The following is a 22271-nucleotide window of genomic DNA, read 5'->3' as shown; positions in this document are numbered from 1 at the left end:
AAAGTTACCTTGCTGATTAACTGAAATAAATAAGATTAAGTTAAATAATATTAATTAAAGCTATGTAGAAGTATAACAATTAATAAATAGAAGATAAATAATACTAAAAACACATTGGAATTTGGGGATGGATTAATTCAACAACCTTGATGAAATAGAAAGAAAGAAGAGGATAAAACAAGTTAAACATTTTAAAATGGTTTATTCACCACAGAAAGCCAGAATGGGAGATTTTTGTTGAGTTTATGTACATATTGGTTAGTACCTTGTTTTAAATGAATACAATTGGGATTCACAAACACAAGCTTGCTCAGTCGTTTCATTTTGTTTTACACTGCACTGCAATATAGTCTAGCTCGAATGGAAGCAAAGAAAGTTTTCAAATGAAACTTACTGACCAACTCTAAGATATGGATTCAGTGCAAACTCCCATTTCATTTAAAACAGATTCAATGTCTTTCAGTAGGTTGTGCAGAGGCTCCAGCACTGAAGTGACATGTTGGTCCACCCATTCCTGAACTGTAGAGTCTGAGTACAGCAGACGCATCTCTCCTCTCACCTCTTGCACCTGGTTCTCCACAGCATCAAGAAACCTGTTGGAGGACAGGAGAGGTAAAACAGGGATATATCCTATCAGGACCTTGTTAAAATTCACATGAATAACACACATGGTGTATCACAGCTTCCAGAGAAACTGTTTTCAGCACTGATAATTATCAGAAATATTTCTTGGGTGCCAAATCAGCATATTAGAATGACTTCTGAATAATCTAGAAACACACTGGACTTACATTCTTGCTTGTGTTTTAATCTGTTGTGCAATAAGTGGGCTAATTGTCTTCTTTTGCATGTGGTAGGGTGTGAACCAGCCTCTCACAAACCTATTATGCAGGAATGAATACAAATGTTTAGTGAAAAGTTAACATTAACTTCACAACCATCTTTTAATAGCAGAACCTAAGTAGCTCTAAACTCACATATTGTTCTGAAAATGTCTCAGTTCCGCCGACTCCAGCAAAGACGTCAGCTTCACTATGAGTTCAGCTAGTTTTGCCCCAGCAAAGGAGGAAGACGTCCTGGAAGACAATCTGGGACACACAGGCCAAAGAATATTCTGTAAATGAGTCTATTTTAAAGTAACCCTTGAGGTTTGTTAGTCTTACACTCACACATGCTTTTTATCTTTCAGGGCACGAATATTAATGTGCGATACCTCTCTGTGTCACCTACATCCACAGTACCAAGTTTCTCAACCACCTTGTTTTGAGCCTCTTCAGTAAAGCTACCTGTATGACAGTGAACAGCTATAGTGAGTTTAGCATTCTTAAAGGGACAGTTTAACCAAAAATGAAAATTCCCCCATGATTTACTTACCCTCAAGCCATCCTAGGTATATATGACTTTCTTCTTTCAGACAAATACAATTGGAGATATATTAAAAAATGTCCTTGCTCTTCTGAAATTTTTAATGGCGGCGAATGGGTGTTGAAATTTTGAAGTCCAATGAAGTGCACCCATCCATCATAAAAAGCACTCCACACGGCTCTGGGGGGTTAATAAAGGCCTTCTGAAGTGAATCAATGCATTTGCCTTAGAAAAATATCCATGTATATATCCATCCAAAATATCCAAAACTTTATAAACCACAATCTCCAGCTTCCACTAACTATCATACACACGTTCACAAGAAAGTGGCATTCCAGCGGATGACGTAGGCGTAGTGTAAGATCCGGTAAGAACAGTCTTGTGTCTAGTCTAGTCTTGTGAGAACCAGGTTTTGTTTACAGCAAAGGAAAACCAGTCTCCTCTTGGCTTATATCAAAATCATCCAACATTTTTCTTTACAAATCCTTATTTTGTACTTCCACTGCATGACTGACATTTTTGTTGCTTTCTCGACTGCTTCTGCACCGTCACCGTGTTTGCCTACATCCTATTGGAACACCACACTCTCATGAACACATGATGCTGGAGATTACAGTTTATAAGGTTTTAAATATGTAATTTTCTTACACAAATGCACCAATTTGTTTCAGAAGGCCGTTATTAACCCCTGGAGCCATGTGGAGTACTTTTTACGATGGATGGATGCACTTTATTGGATTTAAAAACTTCAACACCCATTCGCCGGTATTAAAAATCTCGGAAGAGCCAGGACATTTTTTCATATCTTTCAATTGTCTGAAAGAAGAAAGTCATAACACCCAAAATGGTTTCAGCGTGAGTAAATCATCATTTTTTTATTGAACTACCCCTTTAATATTTATACACTGCCATCAGTTTACCACCCATCTGTAGTACTAAAGAAATTTAAATGGTAAAGGAAAGAAAATGAAAGTGACTGACCATGCACAAGTGTTTGCAAACAGGATGCCAGAGAGGGCAAACCCAAAGGCATCAGCTCACACAAAACTGACAAGTGGTCATATCTTAAGAGGAAACAAAGAAACATACTTCTTGTTATCTCTGCCAGTAAGACAAGTGTGATTCTAGTGTTAGTCAGGGTGCCATCTAACCTTTGCCATCCTGTTAGTGCAATTCCCTGTAGCACAATGCCAGCTGACAGGCTGGATGCCACTTTGAGCCATTGCAAATGGTTGTCCACATGTCTCTGAGTGCTGGGCACACAGGTGTGCACAGTGGTCGAACCTTTAAAAGAGCTGGCGGCCCACTGTTGTGACATTCCCGCAGACTTATATTGTTCCATTAGCATGACTGGAAATGTAAATGTAAAATAATCAAACATTTTCATCAAATAACTCAAAAAATGTAACAGTAAAGTGACCCAACATACCAGTGTTATCCACATCCAGAGTAGGGCTGTAATCCCACAACATTGGTTGCACTAATCCAACAAGCCCACTCTCTAAAATAAGATCATAAGTTAGATAGAAATTGTTGTTAGTATAATGCAAAACAACCAAAATAGAAGTTTATATACAGTATAACACTGATTGCAATGAATTGAAAAATGCAGTATATTTCTTTTGGCATATACTTTAGTTTGATTTGGTCATTTCTCACATTAGGTTAAATTAATTTATATCCATTTGATTCATTTCATACTGAGTCAATGTGGAGGATGTGGTACGTTTAAGATATTTTTGTCTAGTGAAGATAGAGGTGTCGACCTTTAACGAATCAAGGGAAGGAAATGAAAGTATCATAAGTATGTAAAAAGCAACTGAAAGGAAATGTCTGTTGTCTGAGGTGTCACTATATGCACTCTTGTGTTCAATAGCAGCTAGATGCAGCATGGTGGAATTGAACAGAACAGCTGAATACCAGATACCAGAAAAACACTGAAACATGTCACATGAGTCAAAAATCTACTTTTTAAAAAGTGCATCCTCGTCGGTGCCAAAAGCCTCGTGGTTAGCGCATCGACATATAGCGCCGTTGCGTTGCGGGCGTCCCGAGTTTGAATCCCGGCTCGTGGACTTTTCCAAATCCCACCCTCTACTCTCTCACCCACTTTGCTTCCTGTCAAACTACACTGCCCTATCTAAATAAAGGCAACCAAAAATAAATCTTAAAAAAAGTACATCCTCAGTGAGAAACTTCTTAAAGGGACAGTTCACCCAAAAATGAAAATTCTGTCATTAATTACTACCCTCATACCGTTCCAAACCTGTAAGACCTTCAAATTAAGATATTTTTGATGAAATCCAAGACTTTCTGACCCAGCATAAACAGCAGCTGTTGCTGTCTATGCAGTGTCAAAAAGCTCATGGATTTTACCAAAAATATCTTATTTTGGTTTTAAAGATAAACAAAGGTCTTACAGGTTTGGAACAAGATAAGGGTGAATAATTAATGACACACCTTTAATTTTTTGAGTGAACTGTCCCTTTAAATTTTGTTTTATGTTCCAAACTAACCTGCAAAACCTCCCTTTGCACTGTATAAATTAATGTATAATTCAAAAGGAGATAATTCATTTCTAACACAATATATGAAAAATGTTTCAACAAAGTGTTTTTTTTGTTCAGTCAATGGGGTTCAATGTTGGTACAAGTTTTGGAATGAGATGAAGGTGAGTAAATAATCACAGAATTATTATTTTTGGATGAACTCTCTTTTTAAGCATGTATTTATACATATGGACCTATTTAAAGGAGAAGTCCACTTCCAGAACAAGAATTTTCAAATAATTTACTCACCCCTTTGTCATCCACAATGTTCATGTCTTTCTTTCTTCAGTTGTAAAGAAATATGTTTTTTGAGCATCCATATAATGGACTGATAAGGTGCCCTGAATGGACGATCCCAAATGCGGTTGTAAACGATCCCAGCCAAAGAAGAAGGGTCTTATCTAGTGTAACGATTGGTTATTTTAATAAAAATAATACAATGTATATACTTTTTAATGCCAAACGCTTGTCTTGTCTTACTCTGCCTGGACTGTTTTTGTTCCTGTTCATGACAGTGAGGATATGTCGAAAAACTCCCATCTCATGTTCTCCCTCGACTTAAAAACTGCCCTGTATCGCTGTTTTTGTTAAGGGTGTTTGATCTTCTTTGCATGTTCACTTTGCAAAGACTGGGTCGGAACTTCTGCAATGATGTAGGATGATTTTGAAATGATTTTTGAAGTTGAGGGAGAAAATACTATCTGAGTTTTCCAACATATCCCAACTGTCTTGAGCCAGAATACACAGAGTTCCCTTCCTCTTATATGCAACAAAATCATGATGATTTACCAAAATGTGTGATAAATATCTTAAATGCCCACCTTTAATGGTCTCAGGGGTCATGGACCTGAGCATATCATCCCACATGATCAACTTAAGGTTGGGCGCACTTTCCTGGATGCCCTTTGCCACCTTAATGACATGACTGAGGAACAGCTGGTGAACGCTCCGACCTGGAACACCTAACCACTGTTTGGACTCATCTCCATGGCCGAGCATGTACACCTATGGACAAAACACGTTCAACAGACCAATGTAAAACTAGCACCCTAAATTTGACTGTCAAACATCTTTTTTAAGATCTGAACAGATCTTGAGAAACTTTTAGGACTTTTAGGGACGGGCTGTACCTCATCGGCTCCGATGTGCAGACTGGTACTTTTAGGGTGGAGCTTCATGACTTGTTGTAGCATCTCTTGCATCAGTCTAAGTCCTCCATCACGGTGTGGGTTCAGGGTGCCCAGACAGTAGTCCACCTCCCGTAGATCTCTAAAAGCCTCATGCTTCAGGACAAACTGATTGAGAACATTTTAAAATATTAAAGAGTTTGAATATGCATTATTCAAATGGATTTTTTTTTCAGTGTAAACGACAAAAAAAGGGGGTTTGTGGTTACTTCCAAATGTCCAAACGTCTGCACCAGGGGAATGATCTCCAGCCCTCTACTACTGGCAGCATCCTGGATAGACACAATCTCCTCACGGCTGTTTAATATTAGGTGTCATTATCAGTTCAATTAAAATATATATATATACAAATTCTGAAACTATATACTGACCTGTATGGAGGCTGAGTTGTTGACTGAAGAACTTTCAGCTCTCCTTCATAGGGAAACATATCCTCATATTCAATGAGCAAACCATTGGCACCAAGATCAGCAAATAACTGGATCAGCTGTGGAAACATAATCGTTGTTAATTCCTTAAAATTGTATTTCATATTAGAGTAAAATAAGCTGTACCTCAATTAAGTAGCCAATTCTAGGAGGTGCCCCTTTCAGGTCCAAATGCACAAACTTTTTGCAACTGCGCAATGGCTGGTCCATATCTGGTACTGTTCAATAAAGATCTAACAGCTTCGTAAAGATATTTTAACTCATACCTTTTACGAAATTAAACACGGACAATGTATAACGTATTGTCAGTGTTGATAATGCAACCGGAACACGTTCTCCTTTTATGTATTTCTTATTTAGCTTTGTTCCTAGCTAAGCATGAAAAAGAACCTCTGTTTACAAATCTGTACTGACACGCACACGCCCACCAACACACAAAAGTGTTTCTCAGAAGCACGACGGGCATTGTAGTTTTTTCGTGCATTCTTAAACTAACAGCAAACCAGACGTAGGACTACAAGCGCCTTTACGTCCGCTCCGGACCGGAAGTTGTAAAACGTAATTATTAATAACGTAGTTATTTTAGAATAAAAGCTTATTTTAGTTAAATAATACCTTTTTTTATCTTGATCTTTTTAATACCTCAAAATTAAATTTAAAGGTGGTATTTAACAGAATTTGTAATAAAATATGAAAAGTCAGTTGAATTAGAATTATTAGGATCGTGAATATTATTATTCGAAAATTAAAACAAGTTAAATGTTAAAGTAACAGAGAAATTTACTTTTTAATAATATGTTTATTTACATTGTAAGAACATATTTATTTAAGATTCTGAATTTTAATGTAGCCTAACAAAGTAAACGTAGAGACATAAACGTAGTAAATATCACACTCTAGTGGACAGTGCTTGAATGTACAGTATTGGTGATACTGACATGATTAATCCAGTAAAATAAAATACAATTTTATTGGTAACAGGTTAGTGGTTAAAATATGTTGGTTATAATTCTGGATTCTACTTAAATTTCACAGACATTCAAGAACAAGAATTCAAGAATATCATAAATGTGTGTCATCATAACTGCTTGTTGAATGTCAGGAAAAGAGTAGAAATAGCCTAAATAATAATAATAATAATAATAATATATTTTTCTCATTGTACTTTCCTGTATTGTCTTTAGATGACTAATGAACCTCTAAATAAATAAATAAAAAAGAAAATTATTATTTATTTATATATAGTAAATTAAATTAAAATCGCTTGTGCTTTTCATGTGACATTTCATTTATTCATCTGGCGTAACTGTTTTACATACAGTATTTATTTTATTTTGAAAAGTAATTTTTTTTCAGGATTCTTTGATGAACAGAAAACAGCATTTATCTGAAATAAGCTTTGTAACATTACGCACTATACCATTCAAAAGCTTGTAGTCCGTATTTTTGGAAATTATAAAAATTAATACTTTTGTTCTATTCATCAAAGAAACCTGAAAAAAATCTACTCAGCTGTTTTCAACATAATAATAATAATAAATGTTTTTTGAGCAGCAAATCAGAACATTAGAATGATTTTGAAGGATCATGTGACTGGAGTAATGATGCAAAAAAATCAGCTTTGAAATCACAGGAATAAATTACATTTTAAAAAATATTCAAATAGAAAACAGTTATTTTAAATAGTTAAAATATTTCAAAATTTGACTGTTTTTGCTGTAATAAATGCAGGCTTGGTGAGCATAAGAGACTTAAAATTAAAAATCTTACTGTTCAAAAACCTTTGACTGGTAGTGTACATACACAAACAGTTAAAAAAAAAATAATAATGGAAAAAATTAACATAAGTGCAAAGAAAAATGTTTAATCTGAATAATATAAATAATAAATAAAAATATAAAACGGACAGTGATGTAAACGAATTACGTAAAACAATAAATGCAATATAAAATGCAAAATGCAAACGTTCAGCTCGACTGGCGTTAGTAAAAAAGGTGTGTGACCGGGTGCAGTGCATGCAGGACCACGCAAACGCCTCTGCGCACTTTCTACCAAGAGCCTTGCAGCACCACGAGGGGGCCTGATGCAGTAACACAGAGGAGCATCAGCAGTCCAAAAGAGCTTCACAGGACAGGCGGGAGTGCGCAGTGTCGCGAACGCGCACTCACTCACCCACAGACTGCGATTGGAAGCGTGAGGCGGTCAGATCGTGTGTTTTGTGTTGCAGCCGCGCAGTATCTTTTCACGCAACTGCCGAGGACTGCAAGGGAAAACTTTATTTCAGACGCTCTCCAACTAACGGGCATGGCCGCTCCCAGATCCCCCTGAACGCCAGGTCAGTATGAGCAGATTCTGCGTTCATTCCTATGCTTCAAAGACGCATTGTTGCAGATATAAAGAGTTGCATTGTTGGGACCGTTGGAACTGATTGTTGCACAGCGGTTTGCTACCTTGCGGCCAACCACGAAAGCCGCTTCGGGGTTTTGTGTGGTCGGAGAACCTGCTATCGTGCTGCGGCAAAACGCTCCCATCAGGTTTTTAAATTACAGCCATGTGTTTCAACACGCAGCTGAACCCCAAGCTAATTTGTATCTAGTTATGATGTGATTTAGATGGTTTAGACTTAGAATTGTGTTAACAATATGTGCTTTGTTTTGATTAAACGTTGACTTGGCTTGTAAATAATAAGCTGTCATCAGTCAAAACCTTTTTATCAAAGTTATTATAAGTAGAGAATTAGTAGCTGGCGTGTTGTTTATTTTTCCCTTCGGAAACAGTTATTGTGATGACACATCATTAGTTTAATCAAGCTGTTTAATTAAACATTTTTTGGTTAAAACTCTTGGTTTGTACTTTGAAAGTTTATGGGCCGGGCCGAACCGACCCTTCCCCCTTTCTTCTCCCGGTCTCGCAGTCGCCTTCGTCCGGGGAGGGACTGCACTGGCGTCCGTGATGAGTGACCAGTGCAGCCGCTACCCAAACAAAGGCGGGTAACCAGGGGAAACGGGGGTCTCTCTACTTCTGGGGGACTAGTGTCGCCTCATCTGCATCAGTCTTGAATGAACAGCTGGAACAAAGACAAATACTGTTTGACGGGTGAGAACCTGACGGCTGAAAATCACTTCACATGTCGATAATGCGTATCCCGCCTGCAAGGTCACTTTGTGTTCACGGCTGCTAAGTGGCTCAGTAGATTAGACAAACAAACCCGTTTTATTCTGCCTGGCTCTGTCCACCCTTGGTGTTTGTTTGTCGAAAGGAGAAAACAGTTTAATCAGAAAGGGAGCCAGTTTGTTATAAGTCAGAAAGATGAAGAACCATTTTTGAGCATCAAGGCACAAACAAGACACTTTGTAAGCAACAGCAGTTTAGCTTTCATGTTTTGTTGTTGTTATTGTGTGAGACCTGTCAGATTTGATTGATTGAACTGTAGTGAATTGCCAAATTAATTTCAAACAGATATTAAAATGTCAACTTGTTACAATAGGCTACAGGTGATCAACACACCGTGAAATATCCGTGACGTTATCTGTTATTTTAGTTCAAATTTGGGTGAAAGTCATGTCATGAAATGAGACTATGTCTTATGTCTGATCTTTTAGTGACAGACACTGGCATTTAGTAGTGTTAGTTTTTTATACCAGTTAACCGCACTAAATGAATTGTTTCTGCTGAGATCAAATACTACATTTCTGATGGCACATCTAAGCCTTTCCGTTTCATTTTAGTGGCATGAAATGGTTTGCTAAACTTCTCAAGAATTTCTTTTGTTGTTGTTGCTTACAAATCACCTGAAAACTAGGGAAGCTAATTCAGAACACCTTTTTGCACAGATGACAGTGTTTGTGAGTGTAATCTTGGGCAATCTCAGGATCCATCAAGAACAGATTGTGGGATTCAGTGTTTTCTGTCTGAACCAGATGTCCATATATAAACACAGTTGGAAATCTCATGGTTATTTTCCCAGGTTCCAAATTTACACGGACAGGTAGTTGTGTTTTGTGCAGGGAAAAAAAGCCTATCATGAACCACTCGTCCTGATGTTTGTCTTTCTCTAGTAAATTTACAACTCGCTGATTTGAAAGTAGGTCATGTTGTCCTTTAGTGCTGCTGAATGTTATGTAATGGTCAAGACCACTGTGAAAACAATGGATAATTCGATCATGTCCAGAGTGTAAATGTCACACTACAAGCTTCTTTAAGGGAAAGTGAGATTTAATTCAACAGATGCCTATATTTTATCAGGTTCAAGCTATATTTCTGTTCATGACTTAGACTACCAGTCAAACGTTTTTGAATAGTATGATTTTAAAGATGTTTCTTCTGCTCGCCAAGCCTGCATTTATTTGATCCAAAGTACAGCAAAAACAGTAAAATTTTGAAATATTTTTGCTATTTAAAATAACAGTTTTCTATTTGAATGTATCAAAGCTACATTTTTTGCATCATTACTTCAGTCTTCAGTGTCACGTGATCCTTCAGAAATCATTCTAATATGCTCTTCAAGATTATTATTATTATTATCATCATCATTAATATTTGAAACAGTTGAATACATTTGTTTCAGGATTCTTTGATGAATAGAAAGATCCCAAGATCAGCATTTATCTAAAATAAAAAACTTTTGTAACGTTATGCGCTATACCATTTAAAAGCTTAGAGTCAGTATAATTTTTTGGGAGAGAAATGTTAGAAATTAATACTTTTATTTAGCCAGGATGCTTTAAATTGATCAAAAGTGATAATCAAGACATTTATAATGTTACAAAAGATTTCTATTTCAGATAAATGCTGTGCTTCTGAATTTTTCTTTCAAAAACCTGAAATTCTTCTCAGCTGTTTTCAGCATAATAATAATGAATGTTTTTGAGCAATGCTTTTGGAAGGATCATATGACTGGAGTAATGCTAAAAATTCAACTGTGAAATCATAGGAATAAATTACATTTTTAAATAGTTTTAAATAGAAAAGCTATTTTAAATAGTAAAAATATTTCAAAATTGTACTGTTTTTCTGTACTTTAGATCAAATAAATGCAGGCTCGGGGGAGCAGAAGACACTTCTTTGAAAAAACAATAAAAATCTTACTGTTCAAAAACTTTTGACAGGTAGTGTAAAATTCCCTTGTGTTTCTCATCCCCATTTTTCTTCTCTATTTTGCTAATTAAATGAATCTCTAATTTTATTGTATTTGATTCTAGTCTAGTCCAGTCTAATATTTGATTTATTATTCTTCCAGCTTTAGTATTGAAACCTAAAATCAGTAATGTGGTTAAATTCAAAGAGAGCTGCCGTTAGATAGCACTGGCATTTTAAATATCTACAATGCTGCATTTAATGCGTCTTTTAATTGTTTCAGCATGATTATTTGCATTTGTGATGGGTGCTAATGTGTTGGTCTTAATAGTAAATCTCTTTGACGCTCTATAGTTTCACTGCAAGTTGCTTCAAGCCCAAACTGAAACTCCACAGGCACTTTCTTCCAGTATGTACCGATACACTGAGATTCAGTCAAACTGAGTAGAAATGACACATTCCTCCTGCAAAATGATATGGGATTTCTGTTGGAGTGACGGTCTCACTTATCTTGCAGAAAACTTGGTAGTAATTTCTTTACACGCTGGCCAGAGTGACACTCCGCTCACACCCAGAGGAGACCTTCCATCTGCTCCTTGTTTATAGAAGCTCCACTTTGGTTCGCAGTCAAGTCCCCAAATGGGAGCCACATGGTAGATTTGAAATCCTTGTGTGCTACTTTTTCGATTGAATTAGTCTATTTGCTTGCTTTAATGAAGATCTGCTTTAAAAAGTGTTGATAAGAGTTGCCTCAAGCTGTTTTAATGTCAGTGGAAAACAGTTTTCTCTTGTGATCCTCCTTTCCATGGTGTGTAAATAATTTCGTTTATTCCTCCAACGTCCTTTATGCGATAGCACAACCCAAGCTTTCAAATGTGAGTGACTCCTATGGATCCTGTGTGTAAATGTGGATGTTGTTGGCAGAGGGAGAAGGTAGACTATGTTTGGCTTAGGGTGTAGTGTGTGGTGTCTAGAGGATGGGGTGTATTAGTGGGCAGACAGACAGGCTTGTAAACTTTGGCTGCTGTGGTGGTGGGCTGCTATTTCCACGAAAATATTAAGCAGCACAACTGTTTTTAGCATTGATAATAATAAAAAATGTTTTTGAGTGCCATTACGCGCTGTGTTTTAGAACGACATGTCAAGGTGCTGCAAAATACGCAATACGTGTGTTTCTAGCACGTTTACATAGAAAAACAGTGCCGTGGAATGCGAAACCGTGTTAAAGTAACCTGTAATCAACTGCGTGTTTACCAGGTCCAGTCTCTTCAGCAGTCTTTTGTTCTTTTTGTGTGGTATTTAGTGTTTATTTTAATCAGATTCCCTTCTAGGTTTTGTAGTTTGTACCTTTGTATATTGGATTGCTTGTGGTAGGGCTTGATGAAGTATGTATGAAATGAAAAGATGTGAGAGTTTGAAGTTGGTGCCAAGCCTGGCACGAGTCTTTAGTGCAGAATGTGAAGACAGAGGGAGAGTAGATTGCCTTCAGCTTCATACTGGTTAAATCAATGCTGGGTCAACTGTCTTGTGTATTGCAAGAGATGTGTGCTTGCTGTCATGCTCGAATGTATTTGTTTAAAGCAACAGGCTGCAGTTTCATTTGCTTTCAGAACCCTAATGGTGTTTTAGTTAATCTCTGTGTTGAAAGGTGTATTCTTATCATGAGTTCCTCTTCGAAGATGAGACCCAAGTTCATAAATTCAAAGCTTGGTTGAGAATTAAAAAGCTTTATAAAGCTCAAGCTTATTGATGAACGCCAGCTGTGTCTTGCTGGATTCGATCAAGAAGATAGTAGCTAATATTTTAGAAGAGATTAGCAAAACGGTATAAAAGAAACGGTTGCTAGTGTATTGTTTGAATGTGGCTGTGTAAGGTTTTCTCAGTGGAGGGATCAGTGTAGTCTGTGTCTGGTTACAGTATTCAGTTTCATTCAGTCTTAGTAACCTTTATCAGTCCCTCTCGTCCATGGCTATTTTGAGAGGTGCCTTATGTCACATCAAATCCACATCTAAAATGTGACAGCACCGCATGGCTTCCCACTCACCGAGCAGGTTGTATAATATTTGTTGCTATTTCGAAATCTTCAGTAAACCCTCGGCTTCAGTGACTGACCCTTTAAGGACAGACCATGTGGATTAACTGGCTATAAGTAGGGAGGGTGTCATGGTTTAGTTAAGAGTGTGTGTGGCTTTTTTTGGTGCGGTCTCCCGTAACCGAACTTTACTGTTGCCATAGAGTCTGATAATTGTGTTCTTGTTCAGTCAAAATTTAAAATGTTGTTCCATTTTGGCTAAATAAATTAAAGAAGTCCACTTCCAGAGCAACAATTTACAGATAATGTACTCACCCCCTTGTCATCCAAGATGTTCATGTCTTTCTTTTTTCAGTCGTAAAGAAATTCTGTTTTTTGCGGAAAGCATATTTAGGATTTTTCTCTATATAATGGACTGGTACGGAGTCCGGAGTTTAAACTTCCAAAATGCAGTTTAAATGCAGCTTATACAATCCCAAAATGCGGTTGTAAACGATCCGAGAAAGAAGGGTCTTATCTAGCGTAGCGATCGGTTATTTTATAAAAATAATACAATTTATATACTTTTTAATGTAAAACGCATATCTTGTCTTGCTATTCCCGACCTCTGTTTTTGTTCCGGTTCATGACGGTTAGGGTATGTCGAAAAACTCCCATCTCATTATCTCCCTCAACTTCAAAATCATCCTATATCACTGTTTTACCTTTTTTGTTAAAGATGTTTGATCTTCTTTGCATGTTCACTTTGCAAAGACTGGGTTGGAACTTCTGCAGCGATGTAGGATGATTTTGAAATGATTTTTGAAGTTGAGCGAGAAAATACGATCTGAGTTTTTTGACATACCCTAACTGTCTTGAGCCAGAGTACACAGAGTTCAGGGAGAGTAAGACAAGGCGAGCATTTGAGATTAAAAAAAGTATATAAATTATATTATTTTTATGAAAATAACCGATCATTTCACTAGATAAGACCCTTCTTCCTTGGCTGGGATCATTTACAACTACATTTGGGATCATTTGAAGCCGCATTTAAACTGCATTTTGGAAGTTCAAACTCAGAGCACCATATCAGTCCATTATATGGAGAAAAATCCTGAAATGTTTTTCTCAAAAAACATAATTTCTTTACGACTGAAGAAAGAAAGACATGAACATCTTGGATGACAACGGGGTGAGTACATTATCTGTAAATTGTTGTTCTGGAAGTGGACTTCTCCTTAAAGTTAAAATTTTTCGTTCAAAGTTTGGAGTTGGTTAGATGTTTTTGCAGGAAGTCTCTTGGTTTATACTACAAGATTTTAGCCTGATTTTGGCATGATTTGCTTGATGTAGGGTGTCGTGGGAATTTGTAAACAACTATGGACGTCGGGATGCAAGATTCAATCGTTTCCTCTCATGTAGCGTGTCATAGTGGATGACAACCAAATCCATGTCTGCGACGCTTCACCACAGAAAGTCTAGCACGTTTCTTTTTTTTTTTTTTTTTTTGTCCACGATGTGTGATACTGGCTTGTAGGAGCACAGAAGCGCCTTTATACATGCTTTCAAACATACTGAAACAAAAGATAGACAATGGTATCGTTCCTGCTAGGTGGGAATTTACAATGGAGCAAATGTTTGTGAAGCTTTGGCAACAATATTTCTGCATTTATGATTTTTCCTTGAGGGATTACTGCGTACGACAGAGTGAAAATGTCAAATAAAAACCATTTTACCTCAGATGTCTTTGGCAAGCCATATTGTCATCTTCACGCTATTCAGATTTGTGTCCACTGTCAGGTTTTCTTTGCTCTTCTGATGACAAGACAGAGTAAAACATGCTGTTTTCTTGTCATTGTTTGTTTACGCTCATGGCACCTTCGGTCTACTCCCGCTGTATCGCTGACAGCACGCACGTCGCTAAAGACTGCAAACGATGAATGGGCGGGTAGCAATGTGTAGTCTGACATGTTATTGTTCACGACGTGACAAGATTTTAGGAGTCAAAATCGCATAATCTGACACAGTGACTGCCGTAACTGACAAAAAAATAGTGTAGTCTGATACACCGTTTGGCTTATATAGGCTGCAATTATTTAATCTAAAATGCTAAATAGTAATATTGTGAAATATTATTACAATTTAAATAAACTGTTTTCTATTTTAATACATTGCAAAATGTACTTTATTCCTGTGATAACAAGGCTGCTTTTTCATTACTCCAGTCTTTTTCACATTATCCTGTGCTCAAGAAACATTTCTCATTATTATCAATGTTAAAAACAGTTGTACTAGTTAATATTGTGGAAACCATGATTCATTTTTTCAGGATTCTTTAAAGGATCAGTTCACTTCCAGAATGAAACCTTCCTGATAATTTACTCACCCCCATGTCATCCAAGATGTTCATGTCTTCAGGTGTTCAGTCAAAAAAGATATTAAGATTTTTGAGGAAAACATTTAAGTATTTTTCTCCATACAGTGGACTTCAATGGGGTCCAACGTGTTGAAGGTCCAAATTGCAGTTTCAGTGCAGCTTCAAAGGGTTCTACACAGTCCCAGCCAAAAAATACTAGTTTATGTTCTTTTTAACGACAAATGCTTGTCTTGCACAAGCTCAACCTCACACACGTGTGACGTGTACAAAAGAAAGACATAGAAAGTCAAATTTTTTTAAGAAAAGGACCAATCGATAAGATAAGTCCCTTATTCCTCGACTGGGATCGTGTAGAGCCCTTTGAAGCTGCAATGAAACTGCAATTTGGACCTTCAACCTGCTGATCCTCATTAAAGTCCACTATATGGAGAAAAATCCTGGAATGTTTTCCTCAAAAACCTTCATTTCTTTGCGACTTAAGAAAGACATGAACATTTTGGATGATATGGGCGTGAGTAAATTGTCAGGAAAATTTTATTTCTGGACTCTGAAGTGACTGCTTCTTTTAATATTTGTGAAAAATGTGATGCGTCTTTTTTTCAGGATTCTCTGGTAGAACAGAAGAACAGCAAATGGTATGTCTCAAAGACCCGTGGACGCCATCTATCAGTGGTTGCTGTTTTTGTGCATAGTATCCATCAGACAGTCAAAGTGGACCACGTTTACATATACAGACGGGCTGAAAGAACAAAGGAGAAATAAAAGGAAGAGTGAATCCAGCCGCTCTTTATATCCGGCTTAAGGCTGTCACAATCCATCATCTTTAAGCACCATATGTGAACATGACAGTGTATATTTAACCCAAGAATGCTTGAGGGGGATTGTGTACATGCGAGAGAGGGATATGGGGCCAAACAGATGCATGTTGACAGTAGAAAGGACTCTGCAGGCAATACCCTGGAAAATATCACTCGTTCATTCAGTGATCTGTCTGTGTGATTGAGCACGGTTGTGTTCCTTGAGACCTGTCGTTGTAATTTGATCATTGGATTACTGATATGTTGGTTGCCATGGTGTCCTCACGCATGATTGGGTTACCATGCGGCTGCCCTCGATGCTGGAAAGTGCAGTAGAACTTTTATTTTTAAATGTGTGTGTGATTGTTTTAATTTCCAGTCTGAAACGGTTGGTATTGATTGATAGTGTCTAGGGCTGTCACGATTTCTCAATTCAGTACTCGATTTAAAAAAAAAAGTCTTTGATTGCATTTTGCCCGTGTCGAGTAATCGACGAATACCAGAAGTGGGGCATTTCACAGATGAGAATCCATGAAATGCATTATTAGACCGTTTTCCAAAGCTGCATGATATTTAAAACCATTTAAAAATCATTATAAAGCATAATGCTATTATGAATTTGCAAATGCGACGATTAAATTAAATAAATATATGCGACGCAAGTTATATATGCGCTTTAATTATTTACATGCGTGTAGGTTACCTAGGTTGTAAATGCTGCTCCACACAAACTGTTATCATTTACATGTGTGTCAAGCGTCTCAAACTCCATCTCTGCATATCGCTGTGAGTTTGGGTTTATTATAACATTAATCTGGAAACGCAACGTGTGCTATTTAATCAGTTTTGTGAGGTAAATCATTTATAAAACAATGCAATCAAATGAGAAAATGTCTATATCTTCAGTATGCAAACTGTTTATTGCGATTTCAAAATAAAAGCTCAAACGTTTTCACATTTGATGTCCACGTTTTCACATTTTAATGTCCACATATTTAAAAAATTACAGTGGCTGTAGCATTTCTGTCGTAAAGAAATGGGCAAATATTAAAGATTAAGTAGACATTTGAATTAAATGTCATTTAGTCAATACTAAACAAGGATTAGACCATACAGTAAAGTGTAAAAAACAGTCTTTGGGCCGTTGGCGGCCTCTGCAGGCATTTGTTATAATGCGTAACATGCATTAGTTCTATTGTTTATAATGCGCTATGTATTTTAACAGTTGCGTTTAATAAAACCATATGATTACTTGCTTTTGATGCTTTATTTAAATGAATTATCGTTGCCTTATTGCCTGATTTTAATCACCTCAAAAAATGAATTATAATTATCTGATTACTTGATTAATCGCCCAAATAATCGATGGATTACTCAGTTACTAAATCTCATTTTCTTCTCTTTTTTTTTTTTTTTTTTTTTTTTTGCAGTCGACTTGACACAGCAAGAGATGTGGATCCACTTACAGTCTGTCTTCTGAATAACGCACGGACAGATTGAGCCATGACGGAACGGGATGGCCGCTGCGATATGTCCATCGCCCCGGGGCAGGTATATATCGAGGTGGAGTACGATTACGAGTACAAGGCGAAAGATAAACTCATCTCCATACGGCAGGGTGAATGCTACATGTTGGTTCGCAAAACCAACGAGGACTGGTGGCAGGTACGTCGGGAGGAGGGCACCAAGGCTTTTTACGTCCCTGCTCAGTATGTCCGAGAGGTCCGGCGCGCCCTCATGCCGCCACCCAAACCTCGCGTAAAGCCCCCCAACGTTCTTGAAATCGCCCAGTGCCGATCATCGAATGAAAATCTCAACCAACGCGCTTCTACGGAACGGTCTAGCTTCGGCAGGCCACCACCTTCAACGACGCCCTCCCCTTTGCCAGGTCAACTGACTCCGCCTTTGTTGTTGCGGGACACCAATCAGAACTCGGGGATGAAGAGCGTTGTTGCCGAGCTCACTCTGCTTAACAACAACAACCACCATCATAACTATCACCATGGCAACCCCACACTTCCACAAGGACGTGCGGAATCCCCTCCACGAGAGCAAGGTTGCCAGGGGAAACTCCCAAGCGGGTCGTCGGTGGACACGGACGGAAGCGGTTCACCGGGAGACGGGTTGGAGAAAATGAGAAACGACTCCGAATCTGGAGATGAGCTCAGCAGCAGCTCTACCGAACACATGCAGGTAAGACTGAGTGACGCTCGCCCTCCTCCTTGTTCCTCTCCCACGCTCTCCCTCACGCTCCCTCCTAAATTTACTCATGTTCTCCCTTTATCTATTTCAATGTCATCTTCTCTGCATTTCCAGCACTTATCTTTGTCAGAAATGCTCTCATCTCTTTTTCATCCTTTGACTGTCATTATCTATTTCTGTAACGCAACGTTCCGACAATTACTACGAGACTAATCTAACGTTTCCTCACACCTTTCCCTTTATCCTGCGGTTTTGCCTCTGACATTTACAGTTGCGCAATGTATTTTCGGTCAGGTTAAATTGGATTCAGCAGTGTTTTCCTCTCCTCTTGCATCCATTTCTTTCTGCTGCATGAGACTTGTTTAGCAGCAGATGTGTTCTGCACTCTGCTGTAGAGGTGGAAATTGTGGCCACCTCACAGGGTTTGATTTAGAAAATAATACAGACTTCGTTGAAATCACAAAATACACTTGTTGTGCTTTTATTAAAGTCACTTCAGAATTTAAAAAAGCTGCTAGCATTATGGTACAATTGCTTTGCGTTGTGCTTTTTTTTAATATCATGTATTAGTTATATTTATTTTTATTTATATTATGTGTTAAGTAATTTGTGAAGTATATTATTTTTCTATTTTCAATTTCTGTTTCAACAAAACGCATGCCTCAGGTGCCTGATGAAATTTTCGGGTATTTTGCATTTTTTGAAAAACCTACTTATGCGAACTAGTCTTAGGTTTTTCGCCCGATCAAAACCAGTGCAGAAATATTCTCTGGAGAGTTAATATCAATAATTATCAAAAAAGGTGTGCCAAAACATTCGAAAGGGGCAGGGCCACTTTTAGTAAAATGCCTATAACTCGTGAACGGAACAAGTAGGGCTGTTCGATTCTGAAAATTTTGGAATCGAGTCCGATTCCTGGTTCTGGAATCGATGGGATTTGATTCCAAGAATCGATTCCTCACTGTTGTTTTCGATTCTTCTTCGATTCTTGTTTTTTTTAGATTGGAGGAACCTAATTTCGCCATCACTCTAGGATATAAAAGTCTTAGAAAGTAACCTTTTCATAATATGAAGCTTTGTTTTTATAAATTATGATACATTTCTGTATTTAAATTATTTTTTTCTGCGTTGCCCATGAAATTAGTCATAGCCCACAGCAGTGTACACGCGTTTATTGCATGAATGAAACAAGACGTGTACGGTTCAGCTGAATGATGTTACTTCAACCGTATGCGTTGCACAAAATTAACAAACTACACTGAAACAAAATAACCAGAACATTAACAACAACATTGCTATAAGAGCTTGTGGTTTATCTGTCAGTCAGACGCTCACTCTCCGCCACTTATCTGTGCTCTCGGTGCTTTCAAAATGATCACAGGCTGATAGAAAGGTTAAAAGTAGCATTTTATTTAAGATGGAAATAGGATCAAGACCCTTGATCACGTCATGATCTATTCTTTTGTGCAGCGCTCATGTGGACAACATAAGCCAGTTCCACCGTAAAATAACTTCTGAATCATTTTTGAACTGGTTCATTAAAACGATCTATCCAAAAGAACCTTTTTGTGGAAACGAATCAGACTTCTAATCACTATTAGCGAGCAAAGCTGCATCTTCAAACTCAGATATGCTCAGTACCAACTCCTTTCATTCAGTTTATTTTCGTGAATCGACGTTCAGCGACGTTTGATGACAGCAGCCAAGATATGCAGCCTTCGTATGATGCAGCCGTTCGTTTGAGAGGCGCCCATATAAGCTTTGTTTGAACTGAAAACGGCTCTGAATGGGGAGTCGATTCCCCCGACGGAATCGATTCCAACCTTTGGAATCAACTCTCGATTCCCAACGCCTTGGAATCGATTCTTTTTGGAATCGATTCCCAGGCCTAGGAACAAGATATCTCCACCAAACTCAGAACGCTTATGTATTATCTTAATCTGAGGTCACAGGGAAAAAGGTCATTTACAAGGACATTTGCGTATCTCAAAACACATGGCCGCCATTGGCCGACGAAGTTTGAGCAGCTGTTTGACAAGGTTAACAGAGGCTGATCGGAACGAAATTGTTTGACTCACGACTTCAAAGGTCTGCGAGAATTTGAAAGAAACCGCCCACTGGGAAGTGTTATCACATTTTTTTTAAGGGCGTAAACAATTGTACGTTGCAAGGTTTTTCACACATACGCAAGATATTACTATTATACGATAGAACTCCTCATTCTGGACAATTCTGCCTCTAGAACCACTGCTGTTAATCAAATTGTTTGTTTAAAGACTGATAAGATGTAAAATACCTACTTTTGTGAACTAGTCCTAGGTTTTTTGCTCAATCTGGAAAAAAAACACTGCAGTACAATTCTCTTGACTCTCTAGGCCCATAATTATAAAAAAAAAATGTTGAAATTTTCCCTTTGGGAAGATATAATGGGGTCGTTTAGAAAAGGGGCCTGTCCAAATTTACCCCAAATTTTATAAAGCCTTAAGAAAATTTAAAACTTCACGAAACCTGGTGAGCACATGCGACAGGTGATTCTAAACAAGCATGCAAAGTTTTAAGGGGATCGGACCACAGCTGGTGCTGTAACAGTCATAAACATTAAAAAAACATAATTGTTCTATGGTAAATTACGTGGATTTGCCAAAATGCTTATTTAAATCATTGATTTAGGTGGTTACAAGCTTGCTAAATAATAGCTTTTTTCATATGTGCTTACATGCCTTAAAGTGCTTGAACCCAGTAATCGCTGCTTGCAGCTATATTTATTTTATTTTTTTATTTTTACTTTTTACTCATTGTTTTTACTTTAACAATGTCCTTACTACCTTTCTAAATCTTGAACTTGGTAGTTGCATTGCTGTCTATGCATGGTCAGAAAGCTCTCGGATTTGATCAAAAATATCTTAATTTGTGTTCTGAAGATGAATGAAAGTCTTACGTTTTTGGAACGACATGAGGGTGAGTAATTAATGACAGAATTTTTTTGGGTGAACTATCCCTTTAACAACAAGTAAATATTGTGTTTAAGTTAAATTAAGTTTAATTCTATATAAATATTTAAACATAAATTGTAATATTAATTACATTTTAGTAGCCCTCTCTGATTTGCCCTTGTAGTAAATTGATTTTTTTTTGTTCAATATGCATATTAACGAGTTTTTTTTGAGCAAAGAGAAACATGAAATACATGCATTATGTTCAATCCACTACTCTTTGGGTGCCAATTTTGGCCGACCACAGTAGTATGTACTAAGTAGTTTCTGAGTGATTGAGTTTGCTTTTTGAGTGTCCCAGGGTGCATCGTGTGGAATTGGGTGTTTAGTCTTTGTTGCTATCCTCCTCCCCCATTTCTCTCTCTATCTTCCACTCTAAAAGAGGGTGCTGCTGGGGAACAAAGGGGATTGTGGGAGAATAGAAAGTAGGTCATATCTGGCTAGATCATGTTGTTGCCCCTGATTTGTGTTTGTATATGTGTGAAAGAAATGGAAAGATGTGCATTGAGAAGTTTGGGTCCAGTGGGTTGTATATGCATCAAATCATCATTTTGAACAATAAGCAGAGTTATAAACCTGTAGCTTGTCATGTATATTGAACTGATCATCTGGGTTGGCACATTGGGTGAATCTCTAATTACTGGTCTTGGTCAACAACATCAAGATTTTTTAGAGATCAACTGTTGCTTTGTAAATAAGAATAATTATGATGCTTCTCAAAGATAGTGGCTTAACCATGCACATGCATGTATGCGCTTAAAAGGACATACAGTACGCTGGGGGATTTGTTCATGTCAGGCTTTGTCCATCAGAGTCAGCTGATAATACTAAACCATGTGATTACTTAATCAGCCGTTCAACAACTATCCCTCATGGACAAAGAACATTTACCCTTCAGATCTCACTTATGGCATTTGCAATGTTTGATGTTTGGTTTAAAACAGGAGTTTGTCCAAAAAAAACAATTTTGTCATTGTTTACTGAGCCTTATGTGGTTGCAAACCCTTAAAACCACCTTTAAAAGCTGTGTGAAGCCATAAAATAGATTTTATTTTATTCTAAATCATTATTTGCTGAAAATCACCGCCTTCATCTATTGTCCTCACTGCCTCTTTATTTTTTTTTCAGTTAATAATCAAGAAAATAATGTTTTTTTTTTAATGTTTCTAACACACAATAGCAGCATTCATGTTAGTTAATACATTAACTAATGTTAACAAATGACACCTTATTGTAATGTTACCCATGAATGAACAATGAACAATGTATTTCTACAGCATTTTAAA

The 22271-nt window shown here is 37.4% G+C and overlaps 2 protein-coding genes across 9 annotated transcripts in view; one reads left to right on the top strand and one right to left on the bottom strand.

Annotated features, from left to right (window-relative positions):
- Window positions 1–182: 182 nt before the first annotated feature.
- Window positions 183–5965, bottom strand: hexdc (hexosaminidase (glycosyl hydrolase family 20, catalytic domain) containing). The gene is made up of 12 exons (XM_051124262.1): window positions 5656–5965; window positions 5473–5588; window positions 5311–5398; window positions 5045–5209; window positions 4736–4919; window positions 2795–2866; window positions 2517–2715; window positions 2347–2429; window positions 1214–1286; window positions 978–1088; window positions 792–881; window positions 183–593 (listed from the first exon to the last, which is right to left on the bottom strand). Exons 1-12 carry the CDS (start codon window positions 5737–5739, stop codon window positions 404–406), a joined length of 1455 nt encoding a protein of 484 aa, XP_050980219.1. The 5' UTR covers window positions 5740–5965; the 3' UTR covers window positions 183–403.
- Window positions 5966–7645: 1680 nt separating this feature from the next.
- Window positions 7646–22271, top strand: part of arhgap12b (Rho GTPase activating protein 12b) — a 67446-nt gene continuing 52820 nt past the window's right edge. For 3 of the 8 annotated variants that reach the window (XM_051124238.1, XM_051124239.1, XM_051124235.1), the window contains exons 1-2: window positions 7647–7864; window positions 17221–17983. In XM_051124238.1, coding sequence (XP_050980195.1) covers window positions 17294–17983 — 690 coding nt within the window. In that variant the 5' untranslated portion in view covers window positions 7647–7864; window positions 17221–17293. Of the gene's footprint in view, window positions 7865–17220; window positions 17984–22271 lie in introns of all 8 variants that reach the window. The other 5 variants (XM_051124243.1, XM_051124242.1, XM_051124236.1 and 2 more) reach the window with 4 other exon arrangements.

The sequence above is a fragment of the Labeo rohita genome, chromosome 12, assembly GCF_022985175.1.
Source record: "Labeo rohita strain BAU-BD-2019 chromosome 12, IGBB_LRoh.1.0, whole genome shotgun sequence".
NCBI classification, from domain to species: domain Eukaryota; kingdom Metazoa; phylum Chordata; class Actinopteri; order Cypriniformes; family Cyprinidae; genus Labeo; species Labeo rohita.
This window is presented reverse-complemented; position numbering and strand designations above follow the sequence as displayed.